Source organism: Balaenoptera musculus, chromosome 14 (assembly GCF_009873245.2).
Source record: "Balaenoptera musculus isolate JJ_BM4_2016_0621 chromosome 14, mBalMus1.pri.v3, whole genome shotgun sequence".
Taxonomy (NCBI): Eukaryota; Metazoa; Chordata; class Mammalia; order Artiodactyla; family Balaenopteridae; genus Balaenoptera; species Balaenoptera musculus.
Window position 1 is genome coordinate 30,565,297 of NC_045798.1, and position 14,661 is coordinate 30,579,957.

The window sequence follows — 14,661 nt, forward strand, 5'->3', positions numbered from 1 at the left end:
GCTGTTTTCTTTTTTGCATAGTTCCTCTTAAAGCTTTTTCTTTGTGCTCATGAAAGATGTAAAAATCCTTGTACCGGATAAAGCTTCCCATTCATTAAAAACTAGCAAGCCTCTCCAATCCTGTGACAGCCAGACATGAGGAGCCTCCTGATGTGATGGGATTAGTACACGCATCACCTGTGCAGCATTCCGGGCAAAAATGTTTAATCTGAATTTAATCATGAGGAAGCAATCGGGCAAATCCGGAATGGGGAAGATTCTACCAGACAACAGCCTGAATGCTCGGAATAAGTCAGTGTCATGAAAAGCAAACAAAACAAAAGGCAGGGGAATTGTTCTACATTAAGAGAAAGAGACAAAACAACCAAATGCACTGTGTGGGCCTTGACTGGACCCTGGAGACCCTGGATTAGGAGGAAAAGCGCTTCGAAAGACATTTGGAGGACAATTGGAGAAACTTAAATTTAGACTATATGTCAGATATTATCATTGAATCGAACTAACTTTCTAGGTACAATAATGGTGTCCTCCTCATGTTCTTCTTAGGAGATGCACACCGGAGTCTGCAGGGGAAACGTGTCAGGGCGTCTCTCACTTTCATGGACCCCGCAGGCCCTCCTGGTCCAGTGCAGAGTCCAGCCCTGCAACCAACCACTCAGCACTCATCCCGGTAATATTTCCTCAATTTCTACTCCTTTTCCCCAAGACTAAGAGGCAAACTACAGAAGTCCCAGGGAGAAAGGTATTCGGCCCTTCAATTCCCATACTGTTCCCACAACAGACACACACACCAAGGTTAATAGTTCTAATTATCAACATACAATTGCACTAAATGGAAATTCTAAGTATTTTTCTAAGTGATATGACCTAATATGATCAATATCGCATCTGCCCCATGACGTTTCATTTCTTTAAGAGTTCTTAAACTATACATCCCAGATTACCGGTCAGAGCAAATATATTCCAAAAATAAAAATATCTTTATTACTTTTCTCATTATAAAAGCAATATAAGTATTTCAAAAAAAAGAAATTCAAGAAACGAAAATAAAGCAGGAAAGTAAAATCAACTGTAATTTCACTACCTAGCCACAATCACTGCTAATAAGTCGGTATATGTCCTTACAAATGATCTTTACACAACTTTTACCCCCAAATTGATGATACATAAATTTTGTTTTTCCTCCACTTTATATATTGTGGACATCTTTCTATTTCTATGAATATAGATCAACATCATTATCTAAAGGGACTGCATATTACACACCATGTTATGGATGTAAGTTCATCTTCATCACCTATTTTTCACTATTATGACAATAGTTACATGAATATCGTTGTACCTAAATCTTTGTGTCCTTGTACAACTATTCTTTGGACTTAATTCTTAGAAGCATATATTCTCCACGTTGCTATGTTCACCAAACGGTGGGTTGTACCAACCTATATGCCCACCACAGTGTATGAGATGACCTTTTCCCCAACCAAGAATCTTTCAAATCTTTCAGGATGACACACAGAAAATGGTATCTCATTCCTGTTTTTGTTATGGTTATCATAAGTCTGGACATCATTTTAGTGTTTACTGTTCACTTGTTTTGCTTTTGTGAATCTTTAGTTCATGACCTTTGCCCACTTTTCAGTTGGGATGTTCATCCCTTTCTTATGTACTTTTTGAGTATTTTACTCAAAAATACTGTTTTTGAGTATAACAATATATTTTTAAAAATATTTTTCCAGTTAAATCTTTGCCCTTTAACTTGGTTTATGGATTTTTTTCCAAAAACGCTTTTTTAAATTTTATGTGGACAGCTATATCAATATTTTGTCTTGGTACTTATTTTTGTTTTCATTTCTACTTTGATGTAAGCAGATTTTCATGCATTTTTCAATATATCCTAGGCAATGGGATGAATAATACAGCAACTCTGCCCTTAAAAAGTTCTCAGGCTTAGAAAACTAAGTTTGTGCCTTTAAAATCTTAGACTTTACTAACTGGGAAAAAAAAAATCCAGGCCAACCCCTTCACTTTACAGATAAGAGGGGGGTAAATCTGAGACCAGAGAGACGGCCTTGACCCTGGTCAAAGAAGAATCTGATGACACAGTCAGGAGAGAATGCAGAGGCCCCGCGCCAGCCTGCGGAATGGGGGCTCACAAAGTCCCTCAGTTTGCTCACCTGTGAAACAGGTCCCAAATCTATTCTGCAGGATCTACGGGCTGTTGTAGGGTCAAATGAGGAAATGATAGCTGTGAAATCCCCCCTTGGTACACAGTAAGCCAGTGAGGAACAGCTCTAGTCACAGTAGTAATGAGTATCATATATATATGTACGTATATACCTATATGTGCAGACGCACTACACACACACGCGCGCGCGTGCATGCACACATGCACACACCCCTCTCTGTTCCTGATTTCCTGCCTCTAGGAGAAAGACTATCACTATTTGAAATGAAGACTGACAACCATTGCTCTTTTGGTTGTTTGGGGTTTTTTTTCAGCCTCCTTGCTAGCTTACGACTTCAGACTCTCAGGCATCTTCTCTTCCCTCTAGTTGCCTTCTCGAGCGATGGGGGTGAGCAATGCTGAACTGACTTCGTTCCCTGAGGGAAGCAAAATCTAGCAGAGAAGTTAACACAGTTTCCTTGTAAAGGTCGAAATAGAAAGGGAGGTGCACACACATGTCTGTTCAGGATGCCGACAATCTGCCTGAACAGCAGCCAGGGTTTCTTATGAGTCACAGGACGATAAGGATGAACTTTCACTGCTGAAACGCTGCCCTTTCACAGCCTTTGGTCTTTCCCCAGCGGCAGTGATCACAGTGGGAGGGAGCTGGACTCCCAGAGGACTCACTTGCTGTGAGTCAGAAGCTTGCTGTGTGCCCTGCCATAAATTTTCTCCACTTACGGCTGATGGAGACCATCGCCCTGTCTTCATCAATCCTACCCAGTTCCCAAAATTTATACACGCATTGTTTCTCTGCTGAGGAAGACCAAACCTTGCTCTCTGCAGAGAGCATGCTGTCTTCAGAGAGAAAAATAAGCCAGGCCAAGTTCTAAGACAGTGAAATATCAGGCACCTGCAAAACAGCACAGCAAAAGCGCATCTGGCAAAGGCATCCGTAGGAAAGGGGAAAATGGAACAGGAAAATGCTCCTACGTTCCAAGGTCAGGGTCTGGGGTGAGCAATCCTCCCCTCCCCTCCCAAGCATTAGAAAGGAGATGCTGACGTTGGATTAAGCCAGGAAAGGAAAATCAATCTGCCCACAGGCTGCACAGACAGCTCTGCTGTGAGTGGATGCGTTCCCGGTTTCCCCGGCAGGCGAGTCAAAGCAGAACCCTCAGGGATTTGCCCCAAGTCTCGACTTCCATCTGGAAATAAAGCCAGCATGATTTGCAGAATGACGCTCTTGGAGATCAAGGAAATGGCCTTAGGCTGCAGTGTGAGGAGGCTGGTTAGGGGGATGGAGGGGATTGACAGGGGCAGTAAGAGCGGACACACTGCCTAGAAGTCCCTGAGTTTCTGTCCAGGTCTTTACAGTGGGGATTGGTTCTCACTGGCTGGGAGAAAACCACGTGAAGGCTCAGACACAGAATGACCTCCCTGAGTGCTTAGAAAGGAGGAAAGGTGAATTAGAAGAAAAGACGAGAACTCACCCAATGGTTGGGCTGATGTTGTGGTCAAAGTGATCCTGGACAAAGCGACACACGATGCTCGATTTCCCGACACCGGTGTCCTGGAAGAGGAAGAGAACACAGCCGTGAAGATCAAGGCTGCCGATTCTGACCGAGTCTAAACGGAACCCAGGACCCGGGAGCTTACTTCCAGTTGGTGGGAAGGGGGATATTTTCCTCTATTTCATACAACAATGAAACCGTATTGCTTTCATAAAATGGAAAGAAGTATGGTAAAAATAAGTTTAAGAAACATGTCCCATCTATATACAATAACTAACCTAGAACTGGCATGTTCACAGTACATTTATTTCCAGAAATTTGGAAATTTTTGGAGGGGTCTAAGACATATGGCAATGCATCACATTGTTTTGCTAGAAATAGAATTGATTTCGTTCAAAACTTTAGCACTCTAAAAAGATGTAATCTATTTTTCTAGGTATCGCCCTATAAAAATGACGAATTCTAATTATTGCATTTCTAACATTTTCTCTCTAGAATCTGATGGCTGCATATGAACCTCCAGTTTTGCTCAATTATATAAAGGTTGCATCTCAGCTCTTTCTCTGTTAAATAATTCTTTAAAGCTGATTAGGATAGGGGTCCAGTTACACACTGGAACTAGGACACATGCGTTTTTCTGCAGTCCCTTCCAAAACCCTTGGTCAAATGGTTCAAGGAATACAAAACACAAATTCACAAGGTCAAAGAGATGGGAGAAGAGACAACCATCAGACCAGTGATGACAGCGAGAAGCAGTGTTGGGGGAGGGGGTGTCACTGGAGCCAAAGGGCCTGCAGGGAGGAGAGCAAGTCATTCCACACCCACATTCCCTGAAGGTATCACGAGCTGGAGGGCAACGCTGGAACCAGAATCAGGTGAAAAGCTGCACAAAGTCACACCCTGGGCGCCCCCGGCACGTAACCAGAGGAGGGACATTCCACAAGGACCCAGGAGGCTGACTCTCCAGGAACTGTGTATCAGCCACTGGCTGGCTCGGGACTCCACACGCAGCTCAGGGGGCCCCGGGGCTACTGCCCTGGCCTGTGGGACCCCAGATGGAAGAGGCGAGGGTGCCCCTCTGGGCAAGAGGAAAACCCTGCAGACCCTGAAATGTGGCGTCTTCCAACTACAGGCCACGTGTGCACCCGCCCACAAGCCCCCGTGGAAACAGAGCTTTGGGGATGCATTTTAATCTTTTAAAAAGAAAGGCTCAGCTAAGAAATACCAGACATTTATACCCACAAAAAAAGAGCAGGATGCAATTTTAGAAGATCATTCAGAAAGTTAAGAGGGACCCCTCAGAAATTAAAAATACGATGGTAGAAGTGGAAATTTCAAAGGAAGCGTTACAAGGTGAAGTCGAGAGATTGCCCAGAAAGCAGGGGAAGGAGAACAAAGCAACTGCCCCAGCTGCCAGCAGCTGTGCTTTGAGAGCGGCCGCAGGGCGCGCGGAAAAGTCCTGTCGCCCTGCTCTGAGGGCATCACGGAGACTTGAGATGGATAGTGAAAGGGAAACGAGACACGTTTAGTCCAAGAAGGAAAAAAAAATACTGATACACTTCTCTTCAAAGTGTAACGTTAAAAGCCTACAGATCAAGGAGAAAACTCTGCAACTCAGAAAAAGGTGTTTTTCTCTAGACACTGAAATATGAAATGAGATTTGAAACACCACTGCCCATCTGAATTACGGGCACGTCCTCTCGTTCCTACATTCAGGGAACCATTCCAGCAAATGGGGCGAGAGGGCTGTGCGCTCAGGATCCTCATCAGAAAATCAGTGTCCAGAAGGTGTCACCTCCCGGTGCATGCGGCCTGCGCTGGTCCTGAGCCCCAGGGGAACCGCACCAAGCACTGTCTCTCTGCAGTGTGGGGATCGATGTGCGGAGTTCAGAGAGGTGAGAACAGAATGGAAACACCAGCTCCTCAGACTCCAAATCAACGCCGCTGCTATTTCTGAGCTGCACCTTCGGGAGGGATTACAGCTAACATTCCTCACTCCCCCCAAACCACAAGGCCCTCCTTCCTATCTCAGCTGCTCTTAAAGCCCCCGTGGATGAGCAGACCCTTGCCATCCTGCAGTCCTCGCAGCCCCGGAGACACTGGACACGGAAGAACTGGGCCGCCACCCAGGCCGCCCTCCTTCCCAGCTGGGATGACGGCGGCCCCTTGACAGCCTCCCCCCAGCAGCAGGGCGCTCGCCCTCTAAGGGAGGGGCTGGCTCCAGCGTTCCAGGGCTCCAGCCTGACGTGCATCCTTGGGGTCAGGATTCTGCTCCGGGGGCATGTTTTGGAGTCCATCCATTTGCTCTACCCAAGGGCTCAGCTCAAAACTGGCTCCAAATCCTCCAAACAGCCCAAGGGTCCTGCGAGGCCAACCCTTAAAATCCCCTTAGAGATGAAATATTCCAAAGCCAAAATTCCAAATTATTCATCTCTATTCATCATCTTCTCTGGGTAACTCAAGCTAAAATACCCCTGGTCCTGCACAGTTAAAGCAGCCAGCCTGCTCAAATTTAGATTGAAGTTCATTCTTCCACCAAATACACTCAGTGTTCCTTTTCTTTTTACAATTTTAACTCCCAACATCTCTGTCTGATACAATTGACAGGAAGGAAATAACAGGACGAAAGGATAGGCAAAGTTGTAGTTTCTCTCCGAAAGGAAAATATTCGTACAAAGCACGGCCTAAATCATCTTGCGGGGCCAATGGCTTTGTGACGACCTGGGGACCTCGCCCTCCCGTGCCTGCCGTTCCCCCGCCAGCCACGAGGGGAAGGCCCGGCTTGAGGATGGCAGGGGAGCCAGCCAGGATGCCGGCGCTTCTCATGAATCACTCAGCTTGGTGACTTCCTTTTCCTGCAGGACCTCGTTCAGACCGTGACACACACACACAGGAGGAAAACGCCCTGAGTCATGACCATCCCACAGGAAATGGCAAAGGTCTGAAGCAGGAAATCCTGGGTGGATAAGGAGGCAGAGGAGAAAGAGAAGGGCCGAGGCCCGGGCTGCTCGTCGCTCTGCACGGCCCCGTTACGTCCGGTGGACTTGACACCGATGGAAGGAAGCTCGGTCGCTTTCTGAGATGAGACTGTCACAGCCCTGTGCAGCCTCTAGTTCCGCACAAGAGGAAGCTGAGGCCACGCAGCAGGCCACAGAGTCAGAACCTAATTTTCTGAGTCCCGGTGAAATCCTTAAAGGCTCTCATCAGGTTAAATCAACCGCCCTGCCAAATGTAAATATCCTTAAAAAAAAGTCCATTTCTAGAACCCACAAGGAGTGCTTTTACTATTGCTTTCCAGAGTTACCGTCCATAGTAGAGTCACATGTCCTAAAGATACGTCTGCTGGGTTTTGCCTTAATGAAAGGGGGACATATTGCCAACTACCGGGGAGGCATTAGAATAAAACCAATTTTTTTTTTAAACTGAAGTATAGTTGATTTATAACGTCATGTTAGTTTCAGGTATACAGCACAGTGATTCAGTTAGACATACACACACATCTATATCTATATCTGTATATTCTTGTTCAAATTCTTTTCCCTTATAGTTTCTTACAAAATATTGAGTACAGTTCCCTGTGCTGTACAGTAGGTCTTTGTTGTTTATCTATTTTATATACAGCAGTGTGTATATGTTAATTCCAAACTCCTAATTTATCCCTCCCCACCTTTCCCTTTTGGTAACCGTAAGTTTGTTCTCTATGTCTGTGGCTCTATTTCTGTTTTATAAATAGGCTCATTTGTATCTTTTTTTTTTTTTTAGATTCCACGTATAAGCGACATCATGTATTTGTCTTTCTCTGACTGGTTTACTTCACTTAGTATGATAATCTCTAGGTCCATCCATGTTGCTGCAAACGGCGTTATTTCATTCTTCTTATGGCTGAGTAATATTCCATAGTAGGTATATACCACATCTTCTTTATCCATTCATCTGTCGATGGACATTTAGGTCGCTTCCACGAGAATAAAACCAATTCTGACTGCACAAAGCAGGAATAAAATTTAGTACAACCCTCCCTGGGGGATAATCAGAATTTCTTTGTATTCTAACTTGTACGGTTGATACCAGAGCCGTTTTGAGGCCGAGCTATCGGTTCCTGCTACTTCCTGGGAAATGGATCCCTCTTCTGATATTCCTCCCATAGACGTTATTGCTATTATTTGGGGCTAATAATACAATTCTCTGCGAACAATCACATACTCTGCCATGACACTCTCTGCTGTTTGAACGGTCCCAATTATTAATCATGTGTAAATCTGGAATTATGGAATCACGAACCACAAACTTTCAGCTGCTGCCACATAAATCTCTAGGTGTCACTTAATTCACTTCTGGACTAGGGCAACAGGCTGCAGGTAGGGTTTCCACCTCTCAGAATAGAGAACGGGAAATCCTAGGCAGCTATATCACCGCTACGTGATCCTGCTCTAATGGAAGACATCACAGATCAACTCAGGACACATTATTTTAGGAACCTTTTCAACCCAGCTCTGCAGAGAATCACTACGGCCCGATCAAGGTGGGTTCCCAGGACAGACAGCTGCCCTCTCCCCACCCTCGACCCACTCCTCCCGGCCCCTCCACTCCAAACTCACGAAGCACTGCTCTACAGACGCTCTAGACATCTTTACAGGCGGTAAGGTTGAGAAACTAATAAGGAATGTTGATACTGTTGATAACATTATAAATCCACATGCCTCTTATGGAAAGGAAACTGCAAACGATAACAAGACCTACAGACTCAGGAATTCCATTCCTAAGAATGCAGTTAAAAGAAGGGGAAAAAAAATGAGCACAAAAAAATTTCACTGAGGTATTATTTATAAAAATTAGAAATCACCTAAAACATAACTTTAAATAAATTATGGCATAGATGGTACTCGTGAAGCTTTCATCTCAGACCTATCAAAACATCAAAGAGGTAGAATACTATTTGCACATAATGTGAACCATGGAAATGATAACTCCAGCATCTGTCTCTGGTCTGGCAATCAGAACCCAAACAGCAAGGATTTTTACGTTTATTTGTTTATTTGTTTCACTCAGTCACCCACTTGTTTAAGTGTTTAGACTTTAAGCGTTACATTACTTCTAAAAAGCCTTAAGTGTCTGACGTGTCGAGAAGGAGTTAAGTTAGGAATTTAGGAGGATGAGAGAGGCCAGCCAGGTCTTGTGGGTGGAGAGAAACAGGCAGAACCGTGGGGTGGCTGACAGTTTGATCCTCTGAGCCCAAAAGTGAGGGAAGCTGAGAGCAGGGTGGAGTCTGACCCAGGGGAGTGCAGGCCTTGTCCAGGACACCGGACACGACCCCTGCACGCGATGCCCATGTGGGGAGGCACTAGACTTCGTTTACTCTCATGGGAAAAACTGCTTACAGACCGAATTTTAAGCATACAAATAGCATAAATGAATTTAAGCATCTAGATTGAGGTCCCAAGGACAATAGTGAACACAGCTTGTAAACGTCCACAATCCTCTAGATGTATATGAACACAATCTCAAGTCCACACAGAGGGAATAAGGTGCCATGTCTGAGGTGCAAAAAATGCCCAGGAGAAATGTAAAAGAATCCTGCTAGAGAATATGAAGAAATAAGCAAAAATGAGGAGGCTGAAAGCCCCAAGAGAGATGATTAGATGGTTCAACAGGGAACATAGGCACACGTCTACTTCCTTTATCTCACTAGGTGCTCACGACAACGCTTCAGAGGACAGATGTACTGTCCACATTTCCCACATTAGGAAGCTGTGGTCTAAACGTTTATGTGACTTGGCCTGCAGTCCTATAATCAGCAAAGGCTTCATCGGCCTTCAGACTTCCCCTCCCCCATACCCACCAGCCAAAGCATCTCTCTCCAGAAGGCGTGCGTCCGTGCCCTCATTGACTTACTGGTGCCTGTGCAGTCCGCAAGATACAAGGACGGGAGGCAAGATTAAGTCCCGATCCCTGCAGTCAGATCACTTACACATCAGACCTAAACCCTCAAAGGAATCAAAGACAGAGCCGTAATGACTGACATCACACAGGCCACCCCAAGACGTCAACGGGACGGCTGACAGCCGTGTTCCAAACTGCATTTGTTGGCCCATCATTTGAAACTCAGGTGTGTATTCTTCTGTTGACATAATGCTGTAAATAAATGATTATTTCCCAAGCTTGCCCCTGCACTATAGCACTCAACAACAGAAGACCCCGACATCCATGTGTACTATTGTTTCCATAGGAAAATTTACTCTACTTTCAACCTGGGGGTTTCAGCCAGTGTGAACCAGGCCTGCAGTCCAAGCAGAACGCCCTAGGAGTAAAGAGATCTTTGGGGAACATGGTCTCCTGCATTTGGACTCCAGTAATACTGCCAATAATCCCAACCTTTCATAGGAGCAGGAGTGGGCCAAACAGTCATAAGGACAGTGACTAAAGCTCCTGCCACCCAGCCAGGCATCTTCTATGGAGAAATGTCCACTGTCACTTCTTCGAGCATCGTCTCCGGTCTATCATACCTCTTCTCGCCTTCTAGGACTCCAACTGTGCCTGTATTAAACTTTCTTCCCCTACCACATATGTCTTTTATATTCTTTTCTTTATTTTCCATCTTTTTGTCTGAGTTTCAATTTGGAATTATTCTAACCTATCTTCCTGTTCTTTCTACAGATGTACCTAATGTGATGATGAACCCATTTATTGATTTCCTGATATCAATTATTGGATTTTTTCACCATAAAATTTTTACCGTACAGTTTTCGATTGCATGCCAAAGCTTGAAATCATGACTTTTATTTCCTTGAACATAACGAACATACACGTTTTAAAGTCCATGTCTGATAAGTCCATTATCTAGATTCTCTGCAGGTTCTGTTTCTATTGCCTGTGGAAAGATCTTCAGTCAAATCGCCTTGTCTCCTCCTATCACTGGTCAAGTTTAAGTCTTGGAAGCATCCCTCCAGAGAAGGGAATTAGAGCAGCCTGTCTGGTGATGACCCCCGATCTTCTCTGACTCTTGGATGGGTGTTTAAAAAGCATAGTGATCTCACTTCTGGGATGTCATCCACCCCCAAAAAGCTGTTCCTAGTAAGAAAATATTTATACTGTTTTAAAATGCTGTCCTGGACTTCCCTGGTAGCACAGTGGTTAACAATCCACCTGCCAATGCAGGGGACATGGGTTCGATCCCTGGTCCAAGAAGATCCCACATGCCACGGAGCAACTAAGCCCGTGAGCCACAACTATTGAGCCCGTGCGCCGAGAGCCTGTGCTCCGCAACAAGAGAAGCCACCGCAATGAGAAGCCTGTGCACCGCAACAAAGAGTAGCCCCTGCTCGCCGCAACTAGAGAAAGGTTGCACGCAGCAACAAAAACCCAACGCAGCCAAAAAAAAATGCTGTCCCTTTCTACTATTGTTAAATTTATTTGCCTCTTGCTCTTCCAGAGTTGGCAGATCTGGTGGATTCCGAAGTCTAGCAATCTTTCAGTCATGAAGTGCTCTGGCCCCAGAGAGGGGGTGGCTTCTCCACCCTGCTGGTGGCAAAGGAACGTCCTAGAAGTTCTAGGGAAGCCAAGGTCACGTATTGGGCATGAGAAAAGGTGAGCAGCAGAGGCCCCATGCCTCTCCCGGCCCCGGTTCAGAAAGAAGTCCTCCTCCTGCCTGACTCCTCAGACAAGTTAAAGAAGGAAAAGAAGGAGGAAGACACTTCTTAAATGGGGAAGAAGGGCACGTTCCATCACCCCTTCACTTCCATTATTCTTATAATAGCTCCCACTGCTTCTCGGCGTTTCCACAGAGCACTCTGTCCCGATGTACGAACTCTGTGCGGCTAAGCAGAAATTTCAGAGTATCTGAGTCTTAGAAGGTGTGACCTTAACTGTTGTAAAAAATTTTTAACCCAGTGTTTTACTTAAATCGCACTTCCTGCCCAAGGAACCAACTGTTCTTTTACCACCTTTGTTTCCTCTCAAGCAACGCACGTGTGGGCTGGTGACGGGGCAAGACAGGTCACCAGACAAACGGCAGAGACACGAGCTGCCCTGTTCCTGGCGGGGAACCCACTGGCTCCACGGGACACCTGGCCTGCATAGGCTCCCGGCACCAATGTGGGATTTTATTGTTATATTCTGTCGTGTTCTTACAAAACACTCAATATTCACTGTTCCCGAGTTGCAGATCTAGCAAGTAAGGATAAAGAATGATCATAATTGCAGCTTCTAAAGTGGTTCCCAGTGATCCCTGACTCCTGGTGTTTGGTCACCTGTGCGTGACCTGGACCTAATGACTTGCTCCTAAAAAGTAGAAAAATGGCAAAAGTGATGGACGTCAGTCCCCAGGTTAGGTCATAAAACACTGAGACTTGGCCTCCCTTTTCTCACCAAGCTCCCTGCCCCCAGCCAATGGGCTCCTGAAGCAGACACGGTCCTGGAAACGGACACATCAGAGCCCTGGCACCCAATGACCATCCAGGGTGCTCTGCCCATCCTTAGGATAGGCTGGTACGGCCACACCATGAACTTACCCTTCAGGTGGGAGGTGCTGCCGTGAACCCCAAGGGCACCGGGACTCGGATGAGGAGGCTTTGCCCTCCTCCCCTCCCCTCTTCTCCACCAGCCTTTGGAGCCTGGACTTGTCCTAAGGGCAGTGGAACCAACGATACCCACCAAGGGTGGAACTTTAAGAGGACTGGAAGGAAACCAAAACAGGAAACAGAGGCATTTAGGAGGCTGCACTCATCAGCTGTATTTTTACTGAGCACCTACTATGTGCCGGGCATCTTCACAGATAACGGTGGCCAGTCTATCGTGTCAGAGCTAAGACTCCACATCGAGAGCTCGCCTGGTGCTCATGTTGGGTTGTGCAGGGCGGACAGAAGGAACCGTTTTTGTTTTTTTTGTTTTTGACACAGCACAAGCTTTATTCGTGGCCAAAGAATAAAGGAGTGTGAACTAAATTCACAGATCGACTTCTCGCCCACCTGGCAAGAGGGATTTAATTTTAAAGGGTAAAGACAAAGGGAGGAGGAGGGAGGCTAATGATGGGGAGGCAGATGCTTCAGTTTACAGGGGAAGGGGCAGGGCTTTTTCAAGGGAGTAGGGTGCCACCCCCTTTTTAGGAAGGAACCGTTCTTACACCCTGACTCTGACAAGCCTGACAGCTGGCATCCTCAGACCACTTGCTCATCTGAATTAACGCTCGATGCTTCGCTGACCCCCAAGCCGAGATCTTGTGTGATGTAGATAGTTTACTGCTGTGATCCTTAATCACGACACTAGATTATAGAGGATGCACATGCACCCTTGTCGGCTGCAAACAAGAGCAAACAGTCAACACACCTGCATGGTACTGATAAGCTGGGGATACTAGCCTCTGCTCACAACTAACCTACCTTCCTGACTCTATCACTGTTCCCATTAAATAACCATAGTTTTTGACCCATGACATGTGAGGAATCGTCCTATGACAGTCAACTCTATCAAGCCCCAGGCTTGATTCCCACACTAGTGTCAGAAAAGGGACTTGCATGAAAGGGAGGAAGTGTGTCCGAGGTGGGGCTGGGCCTACAGAGTGTGAGAAAAGCCATTCCCATAACTATCACGCTGGCATGACTTTCCCATGGCTTAGTTCCTTCGGTCAGCTGGCACTTCTGCAAGCATTTCAGAGACTTTACAAAACACACATAGAAGGCAGCAGTGGGAATTTCCAGCTCGAGGGAAATTACTACCCCCCTCACTTTCAATCTATGCTGTTTGGGAATAAATGCTAAACTATCACACTTAGTTTAAGACATTCGTCCAGGAAACGCAAGGCTGCCTGCATCACAGCTGCCCCTGCGAGAAGAACCCCTACCTGGCAGCCTCTGAGCAGGGCTCAGCCTCCAGGGTGAGCCTCCAGGGTCAAAGATGGGGCACCCTCATACTTTCATTGTCCAAAGGAGAGAAGACGGGTGTGGCTTCTGGGGCTGGAGATGAAGATGGACCACGTGGATGAATTCCCCAGGAACAGCCTGAGTGGGTGCACTGCTGACAATAAGCAGTAAAGCCATGGATATGTGCCCTCTGATTCCTGCACGGTGTCCCCCACTGCTCCCCAGCCAAAGACCAGCTGAAGGTCAAAGAGGAAAGCACATGACTGCAGACCCGCCCTCCACTGCTGGCTGGATGCTAAACTGCAGAGCCAACGCCATGTCATTAATGCTGAGGCACAGCTCTGGTCTGAAAACTACCCGCCACCCCCCCCCCCAACCCCCAGAAGGGAAAACTAATCTGAAACCTTGTCATACAGGAGGATGTTCCGCCGACAGAGGTGAAGATCAAGGGCGCTGCATTGAACCTGAGCTAATAAGTAAGTGCACGTGCCCAGTTGAGCCAAAATTACAACGAAAGTGATGACTCAGGGAAAAGGGAAGAGAAGACAAAGACTCCAGGCAAAGCTCCAAGACAAATGGAGCTTCTGGGCTTCCAAGTTCCGAATCACGATGATCCATGAGCTGTTAATAACACCGACCACGTTAGTCACGTGATGGTGGTGATGGTGACGGCTGACGTTTTGCTCAGCTAGACTCCATGTTAACCTGCATCATCTCGTTCATTTTCAGCCCAAATCTCTGAGAGATGTACTACTATTGCCCATCACAGTTGGGAAAACAGGCCCAGGAAGGGTCAGCGATTGAACCCAGTCTGTGCTTCCCAAGCCCGAGCTCTTGACCTCCATCCTTTACCCTAGTGCCTCCTGACAAACACCACCCGGGTCCCCACCCTGCGACAGGTGTGATGATGCGTATCTCTCCCACTCGCTAACCCATCCCGCGTCTGAGACACAGCAGGCCCCGTGTCGAGTGCTGGCGAGTCAGCAGGATGTATCCTCTCCTGCAAGCGCAGGAGAGACACACCCAGGGACGTGACCCAGAGCCAGACCTCAAGGTCTGGAGTTTCCTCTTCATGACACAGAAGGAGCATCACGCCCAGGACTACATGCCCCCATCCCGGGGGAAGACT

At 46.6% G+C, this 14,661-nt stretch overlaps 1 protein-coding gene across 1 annotated transcript in view; it reads right to left on the reverse strand.

The window, feature by feature from the left end:
- The window catches only part of RAB31 (RAB31, member RAS oncogene family), a 109,198-nt gene that overhangs the window by 65,587 nt on the left and 28,950 nt on the right, over positions 1-14,661 (reverse strand). Inside the window, exon 2 of the mRNA XM_036823480.1 lies at positions 3,658-3,737. Within this exon, the coding sequence (XP_036679375.1) occupies positions 3,658-3,737 (80 nt within the window). The remainder of the gene's footprint in view (positions 1-3,657; positions 3,738-14,661) is intronic.